The following is a 26,439-nucleotide window of genomic DNA, read 5'->3' on the forward strand; positions in this document are numbered from 1 at the left end:
TCATTATTTGTGCGTGCCAGTACCGGGGCTTGAACTCAAGACCTAGCACTGTTGCTCAGCAACCCCATCCTCACTGCCTCTACACTTTATGGAATAGGCTTTGCTAGAATTGGTAGTAGTGCAGGTCTTATTTGCCTGTAGAACTTTGAGTGGCACGAGGGGCCTGCAGAATCAAGCCCTCCTGGGAGCTGAGCCCACTGGCTTCACTTTTGTCTGAGGGCTGAGCCTCTGCCCCCAGCCCCAACAGCCCAAGAGCTGTACTGAAGAGGTTGATGGGAGCATTGCCATTGGTGATTAGGGTTGACTTCAGGCCCAGTGACTGGAGCAGTTTTACCTGCAAGAAAGGAAGGTGAGAGGACAGTCAGACACTCCACATTTCCCCTGTGTCCTCAGCCTGGTAAGCTTCGGCACAATCCTCCTTGAGCATCCCCTGCTAGTGTCCCTTCTTCAGCGGGGCACTGGTAGCTCATGCCAGTAATCCTAACTATGGAACCATACTTTTGGCCTAGCATTTTACTGGTTAGAGATTCTTGGAGACTTTTCTGCCTAACTGGCTTCAAACCTTGATTCTCCAGAACTCAGTGTCCTGAGTAATTAGGACTACTGGCATGAGCCACCAGTGCCTAGGTGGGCAAAGATATCTGTGTGTCAATGAAAGATACTTATCCTGGGGAAAACGAAACACTTGGGAAAATGGTTCCTCTAGGAACCAAAAAAGCATTTGCACCAATATAGATAGTAGATATTGCTGGGCACCTGTGGCTCATGCCTGTAATCCTAGCAACTTGAGAGGCTGAGATGTGAGAATTACAGTTCAAAGCCAGCCCAGGCAGAAAAGTCCCCATAAGACTTGTATCTCCAATTAACCACTCAGAAACCAGAAGTAGTGCTGTGGCTCAAGTGATAGAGTGCTAGCCTTGAGCATCAAGAGGCTCAGGGTCAGTGCCCAGGCCCTGAGTTCGAGCCCTACAACCACCAACAACAAAATACTTAAGTAGAGACACCTTTCTGGAAGGGAGACTCTGGAAGAACCCATGTCTTTGAAGGAACTTCCCAACCATCTGTATCACAATGACCCAAAGTTAATGAATGAACCACCTATGAGGTCTCTGGACCCAGGAGGTTAAATTGTGCAACAGCAAGAATGGAACAGATTAGAAGTCACCTGTAAGGGGAGCACCCAGCTAAAGGGGATCTGAACCTGAACCCCAGCCTACTTTTCCACCATAAATATCCATGATGTTGGAGCACTCATGGTCCTGTGATCAATTTGTGCCCACACCCATATCTGGTTATGCACCGCCTCTTATCTTTCCCTTACTAATCGTCTTTCATGGTCTCTACCTCAATATGTCCTAAAATTCTTTTCTGCAGTTCCATCACTAACTCAGTACGCAAGGGCCAGGTGGGGACCTTCTCCCTAGAAGGTCATTCATCCCAGTCTGTCACAAGAGCACTCATCACCGCTTACAGAGCAACGTGGCCCCAGCAGCTCCAGCTCCCTACAGAGTCCAACGCAGTGCCCAAGGCTGACACATCAGGACATTGTGTCCAAGTGACACATTAAGGCAGGGAAGTTCAGTCCCTACCTCTGACATCTTAGGGGTGTGTGTGTGTGTGTGTGCGTGTGCGCGTGCACAGGCGCTGGTCCTGGGGTTTCAACTCAGGGCCTGGGTGCTGTCCATTAGCTTTTTTTTTTTTTTTGCGCTCAAGACTACCACTTTACCGCTTGAGCCACAGCTCTTCTGGCACTTTGGTGGTTCATTGGAGATAAGAGTCTCACGGACTTTCCTGCCCCATCTGGCTTCAAACAGTGATCCTCAGATCTCAGCCTCCTATGTAGCTAGGATAACAGGCATGAACATGCCTTCCAAGATGCCAAATTTGCCTTTCACCTTTTTCGATTGAAAGCTGGTCCCAAGATCCACACACAGGCCCTTCCTGCCTCCTCTGCCCCTCACCTGCATCTCGGGCCCAGCAACTGCCAGGTCCCTGATGGTGCCGGGGCCCAGGGCCTCCGTCATCTGCTTGAACTTCTTTGCTTCCACATCAGCCAGCTGCTGGGCCTTCTTTACTTCCAGTTCCAATTTAGCCTGGGCATAGAGCAGTTCCAGGTCTCGAACTTTCTTTACTCGGTCAAGTTCGGCTGCCTGAAAGGGAAAATCCAGCTGGCTTCAGATCATGTGCTGGGGACTGTCTAGTGAGTTACCAGAGCCAGCAGGCCCCTGAGGAAACTGAGGCAGACTGGGTAGAGCCTCAGCACAAATGACACCTTGCTGGGATTTCAAATATGAAAATCAGGCCCTGTATGTAAAACACATGCAGAGATCTGTAGGATGAGAAATGATCTCACCTTTGAGGACTGTACTGAGCACATGATCACAGGGCGAAGTCTATCTTTGTAAGCCTAAGAATACTTCCATAGGACTTGTTAGGGTGCATGGGTCTCTGACTTGGTTTCAGGGCCTCCAGGGTCCCCAGCCACACCCTTCCACAGAGGGCAGCTTCCCAACTCACCGTCTCAATGGCCAAGGCCTCTGCCTTTAGCTTGGCCTGCAGCACAGATCCTTCTCCTTCAATCCGAGCGGCCTCTGCTCGGGACTCAGCCTCAGCTTTGGCATTGCCAGTGCTCTCCACCGCCATGCTGGAGAGGAGACAGTCATGTGAAGCCCAGGAGGAAGTCCTGCTCACTGCAGCCTTGATGTCCTGTGAATGCGCTGTCTTCGCCAAGCCCCCCCACCCCCCAGCATCTTTCCCCAGACTCTCAGCTTTGCCTTGCCTGCCCATCTTTCCCTCTAGTTCTCAATCCACCCACCTCATAGCCTCAAGCTCCAAGAGATCCTTTCGGGCTTTTTCAGCTTCAGATTGGTCCAAGATCTTCTGTCTCTCCAGCCGTCCCCGGGCCTCTTGCTCTAGTCTCTGAGCCTCATGCCTGAAAGAGAGAGGACAGGTGAGATGCAGGCACGCCTTCAACCCCAGATTCACATGCTGTCCGTTGGGAAAAGAATAGAGGGTCTGGAAGCATGAAGTGAGTGGAAGAACACCATCCAAGTACTTCAGGCTAACAATATGCAACCTCGGATCAAATATCCAGCGAAATTGGAGTTCACATTTGAAGGGAAAACCAGATCTTTCCACACCAAAGAGGAGCTAAAGGAGTATGTGAATAAAAAACCAGCCCTACAGCAAATTCTAAGAGGGGAGCCCCACCCAACAGAGATCGTACAAGACACACAGACAGAAACAGAAAGAAGGGGCTGGGAATATGGCCTAGTGGCAAGAGTGCTTCCCTCGTATGTATGAAGCCCTGGGTTCGATTCCCTAGCACTACATATATGGAAAAAGGCCAGAAGTGGCGCTGTGGCTCAAGTGGCAGAGTGCTAGCCTTGAGCAAAAAGAAGCCAGGGACAGTGCTCAGGCCTTGAGTCCAAGCCCAGGACTGGCCAAAAAACAAACAGAAACAGAAACTACAATAGCCAAAGCCCAACAGAAAGAACGGCTCACTAAAGAAAAAAAAAAAAGAGGAAAAAACAGCCCAACAAGAAAATGGAAGGAGAAAAAACACCCCTATCCTTGATCTCTTTAAATAGAAATGGTTTAAACTCTCCGATAAAGAGGAGCAGACTGGCAGAATGGATCCGAAAACAAAAAGTTGACATCTGCTGCCTATAAGAGACCCACCTTACAGCAAGAGACAAAAACAGGCTCCGAATGAAAGGATGGAGCAAGATCTACCAAGCAAATGCACCTACCAAAACGGCAGGTGTAGCCATCCTGATCTCAGACAAGCTGGACTTTTCATTAAAATCAACTCAAAAAGACAAAGAAGGACACTACATATTAATACAAGGAAAAATCCAGAACATTTGTACTTCCATGTTTATCGCTGCACAATTCACAATAGCCAAAATATGGAAACAACCCAGATGCCCCTCCACAGACGAATGGATCCAAAAAATATGGTACTTATACACAATGGAATACTACATAGCAGTTAGGAATGGTGAAATATTGTTATTCGCAGGGAAATGGTCAGAACTCGAATAATGTTGAGCGAGACAAGCCTAGAACACAGAAAACAAAGGGGGCATGATCTCCCTGATATATGACTGTTAACAAAGGGAGACGGAGAGACAGTAGCGACCCAACAGTATGTAACTAAAACCAAACAATTACTCAATATATAAAGGTCAAAAATTGACCTCTCAGGGGAATACAATAGCTCAAAAGCCATGTATGTACGTTCATATAAGACTACTGTCGACATATTGTCTAATATCGACATTACATTTAAAGCCCTAGGCGAATTTTCTTGGGCGTGGCCACGTGGCTACTGTATATGTTCTTGATACATTGTATATTGTATATATGTCTACCTGACCTAGAGAAGGGAAAGAAAAACAGGGCGTAAGATGTCACAAGAAATATACACACTGCCCTACTATGTAACTGTACCCTTTTTGCACAACACCTTGTCAAAAAAATTTGTGTTCATTTAATAAATTAATTAAAAAAAAAAAAGAATAGAGGGTCAGGGACCATTCGTGGACACCATGTTATTGGAGCCTGGTGGTGGCTGAGCTGGGCCCTGGGGCCTCACTCACTTGGCCGCGGCCTCCTGGGAGTTGGTGGTGATCTCGATGGCCAGCTGGACGCTGCGCTGCAGGGCATCTCGGGTCCTCTGGTCCACGGGCTCCACTGACTGCACATCCACGCTGCTGACCACCAGCCCATTTTGGGGAAAGACAGCCCGGTCCCGGGCCCTGGGCAGGCCCATACCATCGGAGCCCTTGGCTTCAGAGGTCTCAAAGCCAAAGACTGCCATGCGGATAATGCGAGCTGAGTTCTTGTGGAAGTCATCAAAAGAGACGGAGGCGACAGCACCGCGCACCCGGGAGGCGATGGCCTTGCAAGCATCACCCACAAAGTCAGGCACAGAGAAGAGCTTGGTGGTCTCTCGGGGGTCATTCCGGTCACTCACCTCAAAGTGCCTGTAAGGAGAGAGGGGTGTAAGGATGTAAGGATGGGGTAGCCATTTCCCCCAGGAAACACCGTCTTAGGCAGTCTCTCTCTCTCTCTCTCTCTCTCTCTCTCTCTCTCTCTCTCTCTCTCTCTCTCTCTCTCTCTCTCTCTCTCTCCTCACTACCCCTTTTCTTGTTCCAGCTTGAACTCAGGGCCTCATACGCTTGTTGCTGTTTTTATACTCAAGGTTTGGTGCTCTACCACTTGAGCCACACCTCCACTTCTGGTTTTCTGGTGGTTCGTTGGAGATGAGTCTTACAGACTTTCCTGCCCAGGCTGGCCTTGAGCCAGGATCCTCAGATCTCAGCCTCCTGAGTAGCTAGGATGACAGGCGTGAGCCACCCACAGTGCCTGGCTACCACCAATCTTTTAATAATCTCACAGTGAAACATTTGGCCAGGCATGCAAAGAGTTTAGCTTGTCACTGGGTCCCCCAGAAATGCTGGTCCTAGGGGTGAGGCCCCATCTTCCCTAGTTGGCTAAATGCAGGGCTTCGCTGTGAATCAGGGCACAGACTCAGCCATCTCACCTCCTACCTCCTCCCCAGACACCTCCCTTCCTCTGGGCTTGGGGTGGGGGGGCAGTGTCTGGCTTCAGATCCTCACCAGTTGTAGGCGAGCTGGAGCTGCAGCCTGGCGTGATCGGCAGTTTCAATGGTGATGACATCTGTAAAGAAGTCTGGCCCAAGCAGCAGGCAGAGAGCCCGGCGGGCGTGGGGACGTTTGGGGCGCCCAGCAGAGAGGGACAACACGGTGAACTGCTCCTCAGGGTCTAATGACACCAGCTCAGGCCCAAAGACCACCCTGCAGAGGTGGGGTATAAGAGGAAAGAGGTCAGATCCACAGGGACCCACAACCCCTCCCAGTCCCCCTGTCTGGTTGGCACCTCACCGGGCTTTCTTGGCTCTGTAGTCGTACACCTGGACGGCCGCATTGTGGGGGACACGGTAGCTGACCACACGGGTCTTGTTGCGGGTAGCTGAGGGCTGACGGGCCTTGGCTGAGTCCTTCTGGCCCCTGTCTGCCAGAGGGTCCAACCCCTTGTTCAGTAGCTCCTCCACCCCAGGAGGCAGCTCCTTCTCCCATAGGACCTCATCCTGCGTCAGCATGTAGGTGCTCCCAATCACAGCGCGCACCTGGGGGACACAGCTGGGGTCAGCAATGCACGAGGGCGGAGCAGGAAGAACTCATCCCACTCCAGACAGAACTGGTCCACGGTGGCACAGTTCATCGGGGCTCACTGTGGTCTCTACACAAGCAAGGCTGGTCTCCATCTCAGCTTGCTGTCTCCCTATCCCTGACAAAGGCTCACAGCTGCACTGCCCCCATGTGCTTCCGTTCCCTTATCTAGCAAATGCATGGGACAGCCAGTGGCTCACGCCTGTCATCCTAGCTACGCAGGAGGCTAAGATCTGAGGATCGAGCTTCTAAGCCAACCCAGGCAAGAAAGTCCACGAGACACATGTGTGTGTGTGTCCTGGGGCTTGAACTCGGGACCTGGGTACTTTCCCTGAGCTTCTTTTGCTCAAGGCTAGCCACTCTACTACTTGAGAAACAGCACCACTTCAGATTGTTCTGTGTATGTGGTACTGAGGAGTGAAATCCAGGGGTTCATGGAGGCTAGGCAAGCACTCTACCACTAAGCCAAATTCCAAGCCCTCCAAGAGACTCTTATCTCAAATTAATCACAGAAAGAACTGATACTGAAGCTGTGGCTCAAGTGGCAGAGCACTAGCCTTGAGCAAAAGGAGTTCAGGGATAGTGCTCAGGTCCAGAGTTCAAGCCCCAGGGCTGGCAAAACAAAACAAAAAAACCCAGACATAGTGAATGTTCATGGAGTGCCCCCTCTCTCTCTTCCTGCCTGCCAGCCCAGCAGTAGCTGCCATGAATACAGGTGAAGACCCCTCCCCACCTCAGTTACATGCTTCCTCTAGAGGACCACTGTCACCCATGGCAGCAAAGGCCGCAGCCCCTAGCTGTTACCTTTCCAGTCTTGACATCCTGCACGTAGATGCCCTCGTTCTCATCCAGGGGGATGGCCTGCCGCTCTTCCACCACCTCCACCTTGGCAGATGGCACATATTCCAGGGGTCCTCGGATGAGCCAGCGGTCCCCAGCCTGGCGGGACACCTTCTCCTCCTCCTCGCCCTCCTCCAGGGGCTGCAGAGCCCGCAGCAGCAGGCCCTGCTGCTCCGACAGCACGTACACATCCTGGATGCCTCGTTCCAGCCTCTCTCCAGGCTGCAGAAAAAAGGATTTCTCTCCCTGGTAGGAGAGAAGAGGCTGTTTCAGGGCCCTGAGCCATCTGGGGCTCATGTGGAAAACAGGGTTCCACACTAGAGCACCGTGAGACTCGACAGAAGCTCTTCTGTTCAGAGCATGTGGTAAAAGATTTTGCAAACTATGATGACCAAGATCTGCAGAAACAACAGCCAAGAATTAACCTAAGGGGCTGGGAATGTGGCTTAGCGGTAGAGTGCTTGCCTAGCATGCATGAAGCCCTGGGTTCAATTCCTTGGTACCACATAGAAAAAGCCAGAAGTGGTGCTGTGGCTCAAGTGGAAGAGTGCTAGCCTTGAGCAAAAAGAAGCCAGGGACAGTGCCCAGGCCCTGAGTTCAAGCCCCAGGACTGGCCAAAAAAAAAAAAGTAGTAACCTAAGTTGGTGTGATGGCACACTCCTCTAATCCCGGTTTAGAAAGCAGAGGCAGGAAGATCATGAGTTTAAGAAGGCCAGCTGGGCTAGTCAGACTGCCTCAAAAGTCAAAATGAAAAAGAACTTATAATTGTTTAAGGTAATAGATAGGCTAAATTATTTGATCATTATGTTCTTCTGTATATGTTTATCAAAATATAGTTCACTCCACCAATGTGCACAATGTGTTAATTTAGGTATATTATATGTGTATAAATGTGTCTATGCATATACATATATATATATTATACACACAGAGGCTGGGGGCTCACACCTGTAATCCTAGCTCCTCAGGAGACAGATCTGAGGATTGCGGTTCAAAGCCAACCCAGGTAGGAAAGTCTGAGACTCAACTCCAATTAACCATCAGAAAACCAGAAGTGGTGCTGTGGCTCAACATGGTAGAGCACTAGCCTTGAGCAAAATAAAGCTCAGGGACAGTGTCCTAAGTTCAAGCCCCATGACTGACAAAAATAATTATACATGCATATGATGTGTGTGTGTGTCCAGTTCTTAGTAGGCTTTTTTTCCCCTCGAGGCTGGTCCTCTACCACTTGAACCATACCTATACGTTTTTCTCTGTGATGGTTCTGGGACGTGAACTCAGGGCCTAAACACTGTCCTTGAGCTTCTGTTTGCTCAAGACTAGGGTTCTACTCCTTGAGCCACAACTCCACTTCCAGCTTTTTGGTAGTTTTAGTGGAGATGAGTTTCATAGACTTTCCTGCCTGGGCTGGATTTGGACCATGATCTTTAGTATCTTCAGCGTTAGACTATATAAGTCTATAATAGTTTCATCACCTTGGAAAGGAAACATTGTATTTAACAGTAGCTACTGTCACCCATCACCACAGACCTACCATTACTACTCTCTCTCTGGGTTTCCCTATTCTGGATATTACATGTAAATTATACACTAATGGTCTTCTGTGTAGCTTATTTTCAACTTTACCTGTGCTGTAGCTCATTTAATTATTTCAGTTCTTTTTACAGAGGAATGAGATTCTATTTATGGATATGCCACAACTTTTTTTCTTTTTTCTTTGTCAGGGTGGGGCTTGAACTCAGGGCCAGGGTTCTGTCCTTGAGCTTTTGTGCTCAAGACTAGTGCTCTATCATTTTAAGCCACAGCACCACTTCTGGTTTTCTGGTGATTAATTGGAGATAAGCATCTCACAGACTTTCCTGCCCAATTGGCTTCAAACTGTGATCTCAGTCTCCTGAGTAGCTAGGATGAGAGGTGTGAGCCACCACAACATTTTATCTATTCAATTGATGGACTTGTGGATATTTTGACATTGATTCTAGGGGAGTTTGTGCTGAGATTTGAACTCAGGACCTTATACTTGCTCAACGTGGTTGCTTATGGCTTGTGCTCTACTTGAGTCACATTTCTAGTCCTGCTTTCTGCTGGTTATTCTGGAGATGGGAGTCTTGTGAACTTTTTCTGCCTGGGTTGGCCTTGAACTACAATCCTCCAGATCTTAGCCTCCTGAGTAGCTAAGATGACAGGTGTGAGCCACCAGGGTCTGCTGTGTTGACATTTTTTGTTCTCCTGCTTTTGCACATAAAACTATGCCAGGAAGACAGCAGCAGGCCTTGACTTCCATGTTGTCTAGGCTGTGTTCATGACACCACAGCCCAGTTGAATCACCCACAGAAACCTAGAGGCTCACCAAGCTTAAATTTTCTCTCCTACCTTTTGCAGCGACCATTGGCTATCTCGTGGTATTCCCACACACAGTCTAGGAAGGGGTGTGGGGGAAGGGGAGATGTGAGAATTATTTGCCAGTCCTGGGGCTTGAACTCAGGGCCTGGGCACTGTCCCTGAGCTTCTTTTGCTCAAGGCTAGCACTCCACCACTTAAGCCAAAGCACCACTTCTGGCCTTTTCTGTTTATATGGGTACTAAGGAATTGAACCCAGGGCTTTGTGCATGCTAGGCAAGTACTCTACCACTAGGCCAAATTCCTGGCCCCTGTGAGAATTATTTTAAGCGGACAACAAAGGTTCCAGAACACTGGGAGAACATTCTGGGGTGTTCAGGCATTGGAGGCTAGGATTACATCCCCAAATGAGGCAGCAGGTACTTGGGATCTTGGAGGGGTGGGGCGGGAGCAGGACACAGAAAAGCCAGGGAAGCAAACAGGAGGCATTCCACATGTACGGACTTAGGTGCATAAAGGCACTGAAAGTTATTTCCAGAAAGTGTGCCTGGCCTGTGAGGGCTCAGATGGCCTGCTGCCACTCGGGCCCTGGCCTCGGCTAGCGGGCAGGCTCTGGGGCCCTGGACAGCTCACCTTGATGACCTGCTTTTGGCCCAGCTGGTTCTTGCCATCAACTCCGATGGGGTCGAGGACCACACAGTAGTGTTGGGGGCCCAGTGTGGTGATGGGCACCACCCCCAGCATCTCCTCGTAGACATCTGGCACGTGGGCTGCCGTGTCCTTCACGGTCACCAGCCATTCCTCCCCAGTGCGGCGGCCCACGCCCCGGAAGTCCAGGAAGTTCTGCCGGGCCCGGAGGTGCACTGCGGTCTGCAGGAAGAGGGAGTGTTAGAGGAACCCCGCCTCCAACTTCCTTCTCACATTTCCTTGGGGCTCTAGCCACCAAATGCCCTCTGATCGGAGCTGACAATTTCTACCAACCCACAAGGACATTTATTTTGCATGTGGGTGCCAGTACTGAGGCTTGAACTCAGGGCCTCAGACTCTCACATGACTTTTTTTACTCAAGGCTGGTGTTCTACACTTGAACCACTTCTGCACTTCTGGCTTTTGGCTGGTTAGTTGGAGATGAGAGTCACTTGATTTGTCTGCCTGGTCTGGCTTTGAACACAATCTTCAGATCACAGACACCTTAGTAGTTAGGATTACAGTCATGAGCCACCAGCACAAGGCCCCTGGAGGAGTTTTTAACCTTCACAGGTGCCCCAAGATTCCTCTCAGATCATCTGGCTTCAGAATTCTCTCTAGTGACCCCAGAAATATAGCTGCCCAGGCTCCCCTGGCCCACATCCCAGGGTACAAACCTTTTCTGTAAGGATGATAGCATCCACCAAATCCAGGACTTCTTCGAAGACTGAGGGGAGATAGGCACCCACTGAGCGGACCAGCCATTCTTCTCCTGGCCAAGGGGAGAGGAAGTGTCAAAGGTCAGATGGCATCCTCTCTAGGAGGCCAGAGGAAAACTAATCCCTGCCCCAGGAGAATAAAAAAAGTGTCTTCTAGAAGCTGAGTATAGTAACATATGCCTGTAATCTAGTACTTAGGGAGCAGAATGGGAGATCCTGAATTTGAGGTTTGAGACTAGCCTGGGCTATATAGAGATATCCTGTCTAAATATTAATAAATGAAGAAATAAAAAATAAATGAACCAAGAGAAGCAGCAGCAGCAAGTCAAGCTTATACCTCTAGCTACTCGGGAGGCTGAGAGAAACCTAGAAAATTGTGATTTAAAGCCAGCCCAGAGATCCTTTATCTCCAATTTACCAGCTCCAATTTGGAGCTGTGGCTCAAGTAGTAGAATGCCAGCCATGATCAGGAAGCAGAAGAGCATAAGGCTAGGAGTTCAAGATCCAGTACACTGTCCCCGCCCCCCATACACATACAGCAGCAGCAGCAGCAAATAAGCATATGGCTTAAGCCTATAATCCTGTTACCTGGGAGGGAGAGATCTAGGGGTCATGGTCCAGACCAGCATAGGCATATAAGTTTGTGCGACTCCATTTCAGCCAATGGCTAGGTAGCATGGTGTGTGCCTGTCATTCCCCGTGACTAGGGGAAGCACAAGAGGATTGTACTCTATGCCCAGAATAGCCATGGTGAAAATGGGCTAGAGCCATGGCTAAGCAGGTGCATAGCAAGCATGAGACCCTGAGTTCAAAGCCTAGGACAGACAGACTGACAGGCAGACTAGGAAAGCCCCCATGCCCCAGGCAGAGTGGCCTTCCCCCGGGAGGCCAGGCCCCTCTTTGCTACCCATCAGCAGTCCCCCTCAAGTGGTCCCACCTGTCACCCTCTCCTTGCCGTCCCGGTCCGAGCATTCCTTGCGTGCCCTCAGTCGCAGGGCCTGGTTCTGCCTGATGATTGTCGCCTGAATGATCTCCACGACCTCCACTTCCTTCTGAGGGATGTACGTGCCTGGGAAGGGAGGATGGAATTGAGATGGGTGGTCAGAGGACAGCAGGGACATAGGGGATGGGGTGGGGAGGAGAAGAAAGCCCTGACCCAGAGCAAGCCCAATTGAGATCACATACCTGGTCCCTCAAATAGCCATTCATCTCCTGCCAACACCTTGTCTCCATTCTTATCCTCAAAGTCCAGCAAAGCCTTAAGGTGCAGGGCAGTGTTAGGCAGAACCACTTGCAGTGGGGTGATGTCCTGGGAAGAGAAGAAAGGGTTATGGGGTCAAGTCTAGTACCCTGGCTGTGTGCAGGCAGTGCATGGTTGTCATCTTAGCTATTCTGGAGCCGAGGTCTGCGGATCTCAGATCAAAGCCAGTCTAGGCAGACAAAGAAACTTCTCAACTAATCAACAAACATCTCAACTAATCAACAAAAAGCTAGAAGTGAAGGTATGGCTCAAGTGGTATAAAGTGCTAGCCTTAAACGAAGAACAGAAGGCTCTGAGTTTAAGCACAAGTATTAGTACAAAGAAAAAAAAAAAGCACTGTATAGAGGGGTAGGGGTATAACTCAGTGATACAGTGACTACTTAAAATGGACAAGCACTGATTTTGATCCCCAAATGAGGAGAAAGGAAGGAAGGAGGAGGAGGGAGAGGAGGAGGAGGAGGAAGATAAAGAAGAGCCCTAGCAACATGGGAAGCAGTAGGAGGATCAGGATTCAAGGCCAGCCTGGGGAAAAAAGAGGCTGAGATCTGAGGATTGAGATTTGAAACCAGCCCTAACAACAAAGCCTGTGAGACTTATCTCTAACCACCAAAAAGCCAGAAGTAGAGCTGTGGCTCAAATAGCGTGCTCTAGCTTTGAGCACAAAAGCTCAGGGACAGCTCCTAGGCCTTGAGTCCAAGCCCCAGGATGAGCACAAATGGGCTCACGCACACACACAAGCATGAAATAGTCTAGGTGGCATGACAGAAGTCAGGCCAACAGTCCTCAGAGGAAGAACAAATCTCTTTGGGAGCCACTGTAGGGGACTGACTGCAGTGGTGGGAAGGAGAGGAGGAGGCAAGGAGTCCCATTTGCCCCTGGTGAGAACCCGTGTGCGTCCTTCCCCCACGTTTCCCTTGGTCTGCTTATTTTCCCCTCAGAAGGTGACACAGAGGCGTCAGGTGGGGGCGGCAGCAAGTGAGCCAGTACCTTTTCCAGCACCTCCCCTGGGTACAGGGGGAAGGGGTCCTGGGCCAGCCGGATCTCTTGGTCAGCGTGGCGAAGCCGTACTTGCCCTGTGACGTCAAACAGCACTGCGCCCTGGGCATCCCGGGCCACGGGGTTGACCACCGTGCAGTAGTGGCGTGGGGGCACAGTCACCATGCGCATGGGGGCAAACAGCACCCTGTCAGAAGGTTAGAAAGACTGTGAGAGCCAGATGCTGGTGGCTCACGGCGGTCATCCTAGCTACTCAAGAGGCTGAGATCTGAGGATCATGGTTCAAAGCCAGCCTGGGCAGGAAAGGCCCTGAGACTCTTATCTCCAACGAACCACCAGAAAACTGGAAGTAACACTGTGGCTCAAAGTGGTAGCACACTAGCCTTGAGCAATAGAGCTCAGGGACCAAGTCTAGGCCCTGAGTTCAAGCCCCAGGACAAAAAAAAAAAAAGGCTGTGAGGAGCCAAGAAAGTCATGTCCCCCTTCAAAGGAGGAAGTAAAAACAAGAGAAGCCTTCCTCCCACCCAGAGCCAAGAAGACTATTCCACTTGAGCACAGGGAGGAGGAAACAGAGGACCCCACCAACCTCTCATTGTCTTGCCGGATGTAAGTCTTTGGGCCAACTTCCACTCGGGACACATTGCTGTTCTGGTCCAGCACATGGATGTAATGGTAAGGAGGGATGCGGATGATGGATTCATCAGTTGCCATGGTGAATCCCAAGCCCCTGGTGTCCCTGAGTGCAAACAGGGAGAATGGTAGGCAGATGGAGAAAGAGCATAACGAGATTAACACAAGGGGCTGGGCACTGGGGGCTCATGCTTGCCATCCTAGCTACTCAGGAGGCTGAGATCTGAGGATCCTGGTTCAAAGCCTACCTTGAGCAGGGAAAAGTCCTTGAAACTCTTCTATCCAATAAACCACCAAAAAAGCTGGAAGTAGAAATATGGTAGAGTTCTAGCCTTGAGCAAAAAAGCTAAGGGACAGTGCCCAGGCCTTGACTACACACACCCACACACACACCCACACACACCCACACCCCCCCCACCCACCCCCCCACACACATTAACAGGGGGCCCTGGAAAAGGCAGGCCACACTCTGAGGATGGCCCTTTCTGCTCTGATATGCTCCTTGTCTCTCCTATGCCTACCTCTCCCTTTCTTTTTCCCACGGGGGTCACTGCAATCTACCTAGGCCTCTCTTTTGCCAAACTGTCCACAGATACGGGGGAGGGGGGGGAGGGTCACTGCCCCATTCCTTCCCTCACTCTTCTCACACTGCTGGTAGTGCCACATGGAGCTTTAGACAAAGGTTCCCAGGCTAGACCTTCAAGCTGGGAACATTAGTCAGTGGAGGCTGGGATGAGGGAGGCCTTGTTCCGCTCACCACAGGAAGGGTGGCTCTGACTGGCTGGGCAGATCCCAAGGGCTCATCTGTAGTCTTGGGCTAGCCCATGGCCTAAAGATTATTTTCATCAGCTTTGTACTCCTCTCCCCTAACCATGAAGCAGTCCTGGGGTGAAAGGCCAGTGGCCCATCCTGGAAGGAATCTTAGACAAAAGTGATGCTTTCATAAATTCAGCCAAATGAGTAACACAGCAAGTCCTTTCCTGCTTGGTTCTCTGTTATGAGCAGAGGTAAGGGTAAGGATGGGGATGAAGGGGAAAAGGAGACACGATTTTTTAGTACTTTCCCAACCATCCACTCTGTCATGGACTCCCAGATAGTTTCATTCTGTACTTGGCTTGTACAGGAATATCACACACACCCACACGCATGCACGCACACATGCACACGCACACACACACACACATACACCTGTCTCTATAGCCAGCACCCTTTGGACTTTGCACATGATCTTTTGAGTCAAACAAAGGCAGTCAACTGTGCTATGGAACTCAGAACTTTTCTTCAGAGATTATGGTCAGACTTTTCTTCTCCTTTTGGGCAGTGGTGGCTCGTGTCTGTAGTCCTCGCCACTCAGGAAGCTGAGATCTGAAGATCACAGCTTAAAGCCAGCCCAGACAGGAAAGTTCATCAGAAGATTCTTATCTAGAATTACCATGAAAGAGCTGCAAAGGAAGGTGTGGGTCAAGTGGCAGAGCATCAAGCTTGACTGAAAAACTAAGGCACAGTGCCCAGGGCCTGAGTTCAAGACCCAGTATTGGCATAAAAAAAAAAAAAAGATTCTGAGTTAGGATCTCACTAGGCTGACCAGGCTGGCCTTGAACTCTCAACCCTCCCTTCTCAGCCTCTTGAGTGCTGGGATAACAGGTGTGTATAGCACCATGCCAGGCTGCATAAGACAGTTTTGAAGCCATTATATAATACGCAGCCAGTTGCACATTTGAATTGAGTGGTTTTGCCCAGGAAAAACTAGCAGAAACCATGAAATTATAGACAAAGCTGGAAGGAGCCCAGGAGAAAAGTTTTGTTATCTACACAATCTATAACATTTCAATTGTTTGAAGGGCTTTTTTTTTTTTTTTTTTTTTTGCCAGTCCTAGGACTTGGACTCAGGGACTGACCCTGGCTTCTTTTTCTCAAGGCCAGCACTCTACCACTTGAGCCACAGAGCCACTTCCAGCTTTTTCTCTGTATGTGGTACTGAGGAATCGAACCCAGGGCTTCATGTATGGTAGGCAAGTGCTCTACCACTAAGCCACTTTCCCAGCCCTGTTTCAGGTTTTTAAACTTTGTTTTTGCTGATCCTGGGGCTTCAACTCTAGGCCTGAATTCTGTCCCTAAACTTTTGTGCTTAAGGCTAGCACTCTACCACTTGAGCCACAGCTCCACTTCTGCCTTTTTTTGTGGTTAATTGAAGAAAAGAGCCTCACCGACTTTCCTCCTGGGGATGGCTTCAAATCAGGATCCTCAGATTTCAGCCTCCCGAGTGGCTAAGATTATAGGCACCAGCCACTGGTACCCAGCTTAGAAATTGAGTTTTTACAGCTCCTAATTCCCTCTTCCTGGTAATTCTCTTCAAGAATTAGAAGACACCCCTCCCCCCCCAAAAAATTTAGGAGACCAGCAATAGAAAGTTTCCATGTGTCAAAATTGGCAAGAGCTAAGCAGGAATCTGCTTAGCACACAGTTTCATTGCTTACCACACTCTGAACTCACCCCTTATAATTTATACTCAGACCCTAGCAGGCACATCAGCCACCAATGCCTGGTCTTCATTTTAACTTAGTCAAATGTGGCTGATAGATCCTGTCCCAAAAAGTGCAGCTCTACCTAGATGAGACCCAGACAGGGATAATGAGGCTATACAGAAAGTTGGTGGTATTATCAGGACTCAAAGACCTGGATTCAAGGTGCTTGGGATTTATTTTACAGCTGTGATTTGCAGTTTTATACCTGTTTCCTTCCTCTCCTTTTGAAAGAAGTTACAATTTTGATGCCTTTTTGGGGGGACACCTTCCCATCAGAGGAATTGTAATTCTGTTCCTCATTCATATCTTGTAACTTTGTATGGAATCTGATCTTGATACTTTCACTGGCTTGATACTTTTTCACTTGAAGTTAATTTCCCTAAATTGTAAGAAGGTGGCTTTTTTCAACTTCTGAGCTCCTGCTCCAAGTCCTTGAAAAACAAGGGGGGCCCCCTGACTTCCTGCTCTCCTCCTCTCTGCTCAAGCTTTTTTCTTTCCACTGTGTCTCAGCTTGGTTTCTCCTCCCTACTTCATGGTATGAAATGATCCAGAACTAGGGCTGCCAGGTCAGTGGCTCACACCTTTATTCAATGAGTGACCTTCACTGAGTCCCTTGATTCCTGTGCCTGTTTTTTTTTTTTTTTTTTTTTTGGGGGGGGGAGGCTACAAACCAGAATGGATAGCAGTGTCCTGCACTATATAGTGAGGGTAAATATATACATAAAGTGCTCACAGCAGCCTGCACCCATGGCTCAGTCCGGTAATCCTAGCTACTCAAGAGGAGGAGATCTGAAGATCAAAGTTCAAAGCCATCTTGGGCAGGAAATTGCATGACACTCTAATATCTAATTAAGGACCCCCCCCCCCCAAATGTGGAGTTGTGATTCAGGTGGTAGAGTTCCAGCCTGGAGGGTAAAAGCTAAGTGAGAACATGTGGCCCCGCCCCAGTACAGGCCAAAACAAACAAACAACAACAAAGCCAGACACCAGTGGCTCAAGCTTGTAATCCTAGCTACTTAGGAGCTGAGATGTAAGAATGATGGTTGGAAGCCTAACCTGGGCAGGAAAGCCTGTGAGACGCTAATCTCCAAAAAACCTGAATTAATTACCAAAAAAACTGAAGTGGCACTGTGGCTCAAGTGGGAAAGCATTAACTTTGAGTAAAAGAAGCTCAAGGACAGCACCCAGACCCTGAGTTCAAACCCCAGGACCAACATATACACACACAGCTCAGAGCAGAGCCTGACCTATGATGATACATGCTGTGTTATTGTTGGGGGAGGGCAGTGCCAAAGCCCCCACCTTCCTACCTGACCAGCACCTGACATGGTTTAGCCCTCAGTTGTTTACTGGCCAAGAGGATGACATATATATCACCTCAGCTACAGGGTAGAGGCACCATCAAGCAGGAACTTCCTATAGCCAAGGAAAGCGGCTCCCAGTGGCTCCTGTGCCAGCTTCTCTACAGAGTGGAATTCTAGCCAGGAAATGGAAGAAGCAAGAGGAAGGGCTCTGGATGCAGGCAGAGGTATGGGCCAAGCTCTGAGGCCCGGCAGAGGAGGTGAACTCCAGAAGGCCCTGGGCTGGAAGCAGACTCTGGGAGGAGCCCCCCCTTGGCTCCCCATTGGACAAAGTTCTACTCCCTACTGCCAAGGCCTCTCTACCATCTGCCACCCCAGCTGGGCCCAGTTAGGGGGCTGAGAGCCTCGCCCAGCTCCGTGACTCAGCAAGTCATCTTAATGGCTGATCCCTCCTCTCTCCCTCTCCCCTCCCCCCCCTCTACACCCCCCTCTTCTCCCCGCCCCCCGTCCTTTACTGGGGCTTGAACCCAAGACCTGGGTACTGTCCTTAGCTTTTTCGCTCAAGGCTGATGTTCTACCACTTGAGTTACACCTCCATTTTCTAGCTGTTTGGATCTTCCTTGCCTGGGCTGGTTTTGAACTTCAGTCCTCATTTCTCAGCCTCCTGAATAGCTAGGATTACAGGCATGACTCTCCATTGCTTGATCCTTCCTGCCTCGTTCTTAAGGCTGGGCACCTGCCTTAGTTCAAGGATCTTTGGTCTTGTCAGTTGTAGGGCTTGAACTCAGGGCCCGGGCACTGTCCCTGAGCTTTTGTGTCCAAGGGTAGCACTCTACCACTTTGAGCCACAGCACCACTTCCGGTTCATTGGATATAAGAGTCTCATGGACGTTCCTGCCCAGGCTATCTTTGAACTGCAGTCCTCTGATCTCAGCTCCCCTGAGTAGCTGGAGTTACAGGTGTGAGCCACCAGGACCTGTCATCATACAAGGATCTTGCCTCGCCTCCCTGACCACCCCTAGCTCACCCAAAATCAGGGCCTTCCATGCAGTGCACCTACCAAATCCTCAGAGCAGGTCTTGCTCTTACATTCATATACACTGTGACAAGTATAAGACTGAGGCTTTCATGGCTCACTACATGGTGCATACAGTCAGAGATGATACTTTCAGTAGGCCAGGGTTCTCTCAAAAGTTAGAAAATTGTGTTGACCTTTGGAAGTTCTCATCCAGCCCTCATGACTGGCTCTATGTCTCTAATATACTCAGAACTCATGTCCCTCTGTCCTTGCTTCTGAGATCTGGCCACTAGATGGCTCTTGGGGGGCGGGGGGCTCTTCAGTCTTGCCTGACCACAAGTACCTCAAAGGTTACGAGATTTTTTTTGGCCCATATTCATCCAAAGTCTGACAGAAACTCCCTCCCCAACACACACACACACACACACACACACACACACACACACACACACACACACACACACACACACACGGGAGGAGACTGAGTTAAGCACTGGTGGCTCATGTCTATAATGCTAGCTACTCAGGAGGCTGAAATCTGAATACCCTGGGTAGAAAAGCCAGTGAGATTCTTATCTCCAATTAACCAACACAAAGCCAGATATAGAAGCATGGCTCAAGTGGCAGAGCACCAGCCTTGAGGGAAAAAACTGAGTGTGCGAGGCCCTTGGCCCTTAGTTCAAGCCCCAATACTGGCACAAAATACAAAGGAAAGCAAGAGAAACGAGAGAGAGAGGTGACAGATGGCAGAGAACAGTCTGTCAGGACAGAAGCTGGGTTTAGAGTTCAAAGAAGGCCTTGGGGGCTGGGGAGAGTGGCAAGACTGCTTGCCTCGTATACATGAAGCCCTGGGTTCGATTCCCCAGCACCACATATATAGAAAATGGCCGGGGGCTGGGGATATGGCCTAATGGCAAGAGTGCCTGCCTCATATACATGAGGCCCTGGGTTCGATTCCCCAGCACCACATATACAGAAAATGGCCAGAAGTGGTACTGTGGCTCAAGTGGCAGAGTGCTAGCCTTGAGCAAAAGGAGGCCAGGGACAGTGCTCAGGCCCTGAGTTCAAGGCCCAGGACTGGCCAAAAAAAAAGAATACATTTTAGGGGGCTGGGAATATGGCCTAGTGGCAAGAGTGCTTGACACGTACATATGAAGCCCTGGGTTCGATTCCCCAGCACCACATATGTAGAAAACGGCCAGAAGTGGTGCTGTGGCTCAAGTGGCAGAGTGCTAGCCTTGAGCAAAAGAAAGCCAGGGACAGTGCTCAGGCCCTGAGTCCAAGGCCCCGGACTGACCAAAAAAAAAAAAAAAAAAAAAAAGGCCTTGGGCTGGCAGTGTAACTCTAGAGTGATAGAACATCTGCCTAGCATGCACAAGGCTCTGGTTCCATCCCCAGCGCTCTGAGATAAAAACGAGGGGCTTCTGATCCTTGTCTTTATTTGCTTTTTTAAGAGAAGGTCTAAGTTAAGCTGTCCTGGTTCCTTTCAATCTTCCTATGTAGCCCAGACTGGCCTTGAACTCATGATCTTCCTGCTTTAGCCACCCAAATGCTGGGATAATAGGCACGAACCACCAGGTGTCTGATCCTAGTCTCTGAACTCAAAAGCAAAACTGAAAACTTGGCAGCCAGGCCTCAGGAGCTCACACCTGTCATCCTAGCTACTCAGGAGGCTGGGATCTAAGGATCATGGTTGAAAGCCAGCCCCAGCAGAGAAGTCTGAGACTCGTGTCGCCAATTAATTACCAAAAGAGCTGGGAGTGGAGCTGTGGCTGAACTAAGTTGAGTGCTACTCTTAAACAAAAGCTCATGAATAGTGCCCAGGCCCTGAGTTCAAATCCTAGGACTGACACACACAGACACAAATGACCTAAAAACTTCCATTTCAACCAAATTAATGAGTTGCAAATCACTATGGATCAGAAGTCTTCCAAGGTCATCTGAGAGTGGCTGGCAAAGTTCAGGTGACAGTGGTAATTCCAAAGTGACAGGGCTGCATGTGGTCGGCTGTGAGCCACAGAGTACCACCTGGAAGCTTGCTAGTGTTGCAGAATCTGGGTCCTCGCCAGAGCTTAGAAATTAATCGACATTCCCACCCAATTCACTGCAGATCTGAGCACACTGAAAGGAGAGCAAGGCCAGGGCTACAGCAGCTACTCTCAACCTGGCTGGACATGAGTGCATTAGTGGCACCTGGAGATTTCTTAAAGGCATCCATCTCTGAAGAGAGGTGTGTGTGGCACTGTGGCTCTAGTGGTAGAGTGCTAGCCTTGAGCAAAAGAAGCTCAGGAACAGTGCCCAGGCCCTGAGTTCAAGCCCCAGGACTGGCACAAAAAAGAGGAGAAGAGAAAGAACTTGCTAGTGCTAGTTGTTCACACCTGTAGTCCTAGATACTTAGGTGGCTGAAATCTGAGGATCAAAGTTGAAAGCCAGCCCAATCAGAAAAAAAAAAATCAATGGGCTCCAAGTAGAGCTGTGACTCAACTGGTAGAGCACTAGCCTTCAGCAAAAAAAGCTCAGGGACAGCGCTCAGGCCCTAAGTTCAAGCTCTAGGGCCAACACGCACATCCAAATGAAGCCCCACCACTACCACAACAGCAAAATCAGGCAGGAATCATGGTTCAAATAATAGTGTCTCGCTAGCTAGCAAACCTAGCATGTACAAGCCCTTGACTTGGAAGGTAAAGGAAGGACAACCATGAGTTCAAGAGTAAGGTATACTATTTAATGAGACCTTGTCTCAAAAAAAAAGAGAAAAGAAAAAAGAAAAACACTAGTGGGAAAAATGTCACACCGGTAGGTTCTGTCACTGCAAGCATGACCCTGGGGCCCTGTTGACCAGTGAGAATAAAGATTGGTCCTGAGGCTGCCGGGGGGGGGGGGGGGGCGGCGGAGTGTGGGGGGGTGGTGAGGATGTGACAAACACATTGTAGAGACTCCATGATGTTAGCCAAGAGGAAGATGAACCTGGTGCTCCACTGAGATTGCTCCTGAAGGGAAGGTTTCACTCATTCTCCTCCATCCCACCCAGGCCCACTTCCAAGACACCATCTTCTCCTCACATCTGCCACCAGATCAACACAGCCTTATGTTTAAGTGAAGGTGTGTGAAGTTTCAGATGTGCTCTCTTCAATGGCTTTGTCTTTCACAGATTTTTTTTATTTTGTTTCGCCAGTCCTGGGGCTTGAACTCAGAGCCTGAGCTCGCTCTCACTCTCTCCTCTCTTCTCCCTCTCCCTCTCCTCTCTCCCCCACCCCCTAGGGCTCTACCACTTGAGCCACAGCTCTACTTCTAGCTTTTTTGATGATTAGAGATCAGAGTCTATCAGACTTCCCTGCCTGGCTTTGAACCAAAATCCTCAGATCTCAGCCTCCTGAATAGCTAGAATTACAGGCGTGAGCCACCAGCACCCAGTTGTCTTTCACTGGATTTGAAGTTAAGCATTCTAATTCTATTTGCAGGATGAGTCATATGATTCGGGAACTTCCAGGGCTTGTTTTCAGTTGCCTCTTTCTGGTTTATCACACATCACAACCACTTCCTGCTTTAGATGATTGCTGAGAACTGAGATTCGGTAAGATATAATTCACTTTTTCTTTTCAATAGCAGTTTTGAAAAAGGAGCACCCCAGGAGGCCGTTCCTCTGATCTCCTCTGGGTGTTACTAACGAATGTCCATAATTGAGGGTGTGTATGTGTATGTTTGTGTGTCGCACACATGCCTGTACTGAAGCTTGAACTTAGGGTGTCCCTCAGCTTTTCTGCACATGGCTACTGCTCTACCACTTAAGCCATAGCCCCACTTCCAGCTTTTTGGTGGTCAACTGGAGAAAAATCCCAGGGACTTTCCTGCCTGGGCTAGCTTCAAACTTCAATCCTCAAATCACATCCTTCTGAGTAGCTAGGGTTGCTGGGGTAAGCCACTGGCACCTGGCTCTGAAAGTGAAGATTTCTTAAGACTAGAGGGCTGGGAATGTGGCTTAGAGTGCTCGCCTAGCATGCATGAAGCCCTGGGTTTGATTCCTCAGTACCACATAAACAGAAAAAGCCAGAAGTGGCAATGTCTCAAGTGGCAGAGTGCTAGCCTTGAGCAAAAGCAGCTCAGGGACAGTGACCAGGCCCAGAGTTCAAGCCCCAGGACTGGGGGAAAAAAGACTAGAAGTAACCTAATAATCCAGTTTCCAGAACCACTGAAAAATCAAGATCTAGCTACAAACCGTTTCTCTGTCTCTCCCGCCCACCCCCTCGCCCCCCTTACTGTTTTCTAAGAGAAGGGATCTCTGCTAGGAATGCAGTTCATGCTTGCAATCCTACCACTCAGAAAAGAGGGGAGAGGAAGGGGGGAGGAGAGAGAGAGAGAGAGAGAGAGGAAGGGGGGGAGGAGAGAGAGAGAGGAAGGGGGGAGGAGAGAGAGAGAGAGAGAGAGAGATATTCCTATCTTCAAGTGGTAATCTTGAAGATCTTCCAAGCCTGGCTTGGATGGTGGTGCTGTTTTTCAGGCCTCAGCCAGGGCAGGCTGGGTCAAGGTTTGCAGGAAAGACTCTGGAACTTGTATTTAAGGCAAGGACCCTCCCATGAACAGCTCCCACTTGCCTGGAACTTAATCTACACCTGGTGAAGGATTAGGTGCCCTTAAACAGTTTATTTTCTCTTCCTACAATTCCAGAAGGTTAAGAAAATGGCTCAGTCACCCAGTTCTGGAAGGTTAGGCTCGAACTCCACCCAGGCCATCCTGAGCAGAGGAGAATGGCTTATCAGACCAAATCACCAAGACACCAAGACACGGAACAAGGGGTTAAGGGCTCTGAGCTGGGCTGGTACTGCCCAGGAAACAGTGCCAATAGCAGTTCAAAGGTGGATGCTTTCTGCAGTCTAAACCAACACCCAGACTCTGCTTCCCCAGGGAAGAGCAGAAGCCAACAGGGAGCCTATAGGCAAATTGTGGCCCTTAAGGAGAGTGGTCTGTCCCAGAGGGCCCCACCCCAGGGCTGGGCAAATGCTCTGTGTGCCAAAGGCAGTAACTGGCAGGAATTCCCAGAGAGCCACCAGGCATCCATTTGACCAACAAGCCTTTCCCCCACATCCCCAGGGTCTGACCAGACAGGGAGTGAAATATACAGGGGAATCTTCTGCCTCCATTACCAGCCCCACTCCGAAGTCACAGCTGAAAATCACTAAGTCCAACTGGAAGGTTCGACTGAGCTTTCTGTTCATTTCTCCTCCCCAGAAGAAAAGAGCCTGGCTCAGCACTTAGTACCTTCTGAAACCAGGTGTTCCTCACCTCCGCTCTGCTGAAGACTTCCCACACACATGCAGGGTGGTGCTGGTAATCCTAGCTACTCAGGGGGATGAGATCTGAGGATCACATTAGAAGCCAGCCCAGGCAGAAAAGTCCGAGAGACTTATCCCCAATTTACTCAGAAAAAGTCAGAAGTGGCACTGTAACTCTAGTGGTAGAGTGCTAACCTTGTGCACAAAGAGGCTCAGGGACAACACCCAGGCCCAGCATTCAAGCCCCAAGACCAGCACAAAAAAAAAAAAAAAAAGACTTCCCACACCATCTGCAAGGCTCATGGTCAGCACAGCCCTGCCCAGGGTACCAGGAAAACCTCGGCTTTTGGCAGAGTTAAAGAATCTCAAAAGGGACAATTCATACTAGCAGCTAAAGGGGAAAAGCCAGGAGTCTTCTCTCTAGGTGGTAAGGTCAGGTGAGTATAGCCAAGAACCAATCAAGCTTCAAGATGGGGTCTGAGCGGACACAGTAGAGCTCTCCCCACTTTCCTATTTTCTTAGGTGTTGAGGAATGGAACCCAGGAACTTGGGGAAACTAAGCAAAGGCTCCACACTTCGTGAGCCACGCCCCCAGCCCAGCCCCATTACTGGAAGACTTGGGGTCTTGCCCCCAAATCCTGGAAATCCTCAGCCTCTTGTGTGGCTGAGACTGCACATAAGTACCACTACGCCTGACAAAGTCCTTTATCTGACTTCTGTGCAGCCCTGTGCCGATAGAGGCCTGAGATTTGGGGAGTCTGAATGCAAGGTTCACCTCAAAATTAAAAAAAAACAACTCCATTTGAGGAAAGTGAAACCTCTCACAGCAAAGCTTCCTCCCTCCTTTCTTTCCCATGCCCTAGCAGAAGCAAGGCAGGGCTAGAGACAGCTTTGGGGAACACAGAACGATGGTACTCACATCTAGAAGCAGAGAGGTTGTTGCACTCTTCCAGATAGGCAAACTCTCCAACTAGCCCTGGGGAGCACTTCCCGGCAGGGCAGGGCAGGCAGGGAGGAGCTTAAGTATTTAAAGGGCCCCTGCTCAGTGGGTGAAGTACCACAACTAATTCCACGCCCAGGAATTTCTAGCAGAGCCAGCTGGCAGGATATCAAGAAATAAGACTAGAGAGAACCAAAGAGCCTCAGCCAGTGGAGCTCAGCTTGCCTCTGATTTCCCAATCTTGGTGAATGCATTCATACCTTCTGGGCTCAAGTAGGGCCAACTGGGCTCAAGTAGGACCAACTGTTTAGGTTCCAGCTGTAGCTTCTCTGAAGAGAAGATCCCTCTGAATGTTTTATTGAGTCAGAAAATCCAAGTCTCCAAACATATTTAATAGAAAATACACACGCGCACGCGTGCACACACATACTTTCTTTCTTCCAAGATGATGTGTTGGGATTTTGACTTTGGAGCTTCTCTTTCCTAAATATCCTTTTTGGGGGGTGGGAGGGAAAGGTCTGAGACCCCAGCTCAAACTTAGTACTGAAACTTTTACCCAATGGCTGGTGCTCCACCTCCTGAGCCACGCCTCCCATCCCACTCAACTGGTCCTGGTTAGAAGAGAGGGCCTCAGGCCCCATGGGCGTATATAACCTGCACCTGGAGGCAGAAGCGGTAACAGTCAATATTTCCGTTGACGAGGGAAGAGACTACTCCCTGAGGACCGGAGTGGGGGGCTGGTGGAGTTGGGGTCCTCTGAATCCAAGCTGAAAAGGTCCCTCCCGGTCCGAAGGATCTGCTCCTCCAGTTTCTTGTGTCGCTTCATATCGGAGAGGACCTTGTCCAGGCGAGCTTCTCGTTTCTGGCTTCTCGCTGACATTCCTGGAGATGATGAAGACAGAAAATGCAAACAGGCCTCTGGCACTGTGCTTTCTCCTTCTGTAGCTTAAAGTTGGGAAGCTGTTTAACCTATAGGTTTTGGTTGGGGGGGGGTGTCTGTGGGGGGTGGGGTGAGTGCATGCATGCGTGTGTGTACCAGTCCTGTGGTTTGAATTCAGGGCCTGGACATTATCTCTGAGCTAACTTTTAAGTCAAGGCTAGCCACAACTCCACTTACAGCTTTTTAGGGATTAGTTGGAGATAAAAGAGTCTCAAGGACCTTTTTGCCCAGGTTGGCTTCAAACTGTGATCACACATCTCAGCCTCTGAGTAAGTAGTATTATAGGTGTATGTCAAGAATGTTCAGTTTGGATTTGTGGGTTTTTTGTTTGTTTGTTTTGTTTCTTGCCAGTCCTGGGGCTTGAACTCAGGGCCTGAGCACTGTCCCTGGCTTCTTTTTGCTCAAGGCTAGCACTCTACCACTAGAGCCACAGTGCCACTCCGGCTTTTTCTATATACGTGGCACTGAGGAATCGAACCCAGGGCTTCATGTATACGAGGTGAGCACTTTACCACTAGGCCATATTCCCAGCCCCATTGGATTTGTGTTTTTAAAAGGACCACTCTGCTGACTGGAAGCAGGGACCAGTTCAGAGGGATTCCGGATAGTTTGGATATATGTGTGTGTTGTTGAGGGTGGAGACTGTCAGGTGGGCTTGAAAATATGGAGAAGGAAGCAAGTGGACTTGCTGCTGGTTTTGACAGTTTGGGTAAGAAAGAGAAGAGTGAATTCTGGGAAGTGTGTTCCACTAGGTGATGTACCCAGGAGCACA

General features: G+C 49.6%; 3 protein-coding genes across 3 annotated transcripts in view; all 3 read right to left on the reverse strand.

The window, feature by feature from the left end:
* Nucleotides 1-24,794, reverse strand: LOC125340418 (major vault protein). Its single transcript, XM_048332039.1, has 15 exons — nt 24,707-24,794; nt 13,630-13,779; nt 13,035-13,230; nt 11,972-12,095; nt 11,724-11,855; nt 10,745-10,839; nt 10,014-10,250; nt 7,005-7,286; nt 5,913-6,157; nt 5,628-5,825; nt 4,605-4,991; nt 2,816-2,932; nt 2,518-2,644; nt 1,962-2,150; nt 1-334 (listed from the first exon to the last, which is right to left on the reverse strand). Coding segments are annotated over exons 1-15 (2,688 nt in total). The 5' UTR covers nt 24,709-24,794; the 3' UTR covers nt 1-127.
* The window catches only part of Prrt2 (proline rich transmembrane protein 2), a 19,816-nt gene continuing 4,979 nt past the window's right edge, over nt 11,603-26,439 (reverse strand). The window contains exon 3 of the transcript XR_007208761.1: nt 11,603-11,615. The gene's annotated coding sequence lies outside the window, so the exon portion shown is untranslated. The remainder of the gene's footprint in view (nt 11,616-26,439) is intronic.
* The window catches only part of Pagr1 (PAXIP1 associated glutamate rich protein 1), a 2,430-nt gene continuing 1,048 nt past the window's right edge, over nt 25,058-26,439 (reverse strand). Inside the window, exon 3 of the mRNA XM_048332042.1 lies at nt 25,058-25,609. Within this exon, the coding sequence (XP_048187999.1) occupies nt 25,410-25,609 (200 nt within the window). The 3' untranslated portion in view covers nt 25,058-25,409. The remainder of the gene's footprint in view (nt 25,610-26,439) is intronic.

The sequence above is a fragment of the Perognathus longimembris genome, chromosome 23, assembly GCF_023159225.1.
Source record: "Perognathus longimembris pacificus isolate PPM17 chromosome 23, ASM2315922v1, whole genome shotgun sequence".
In the NCBI taxonomy this organism is placed as follows: domain Eukaryota; kingdom Metazoa; phylum Chordata; class Mammalia; order Rodentia; family Heteromyidae; genus Perognathus; species Perognathus longimembris.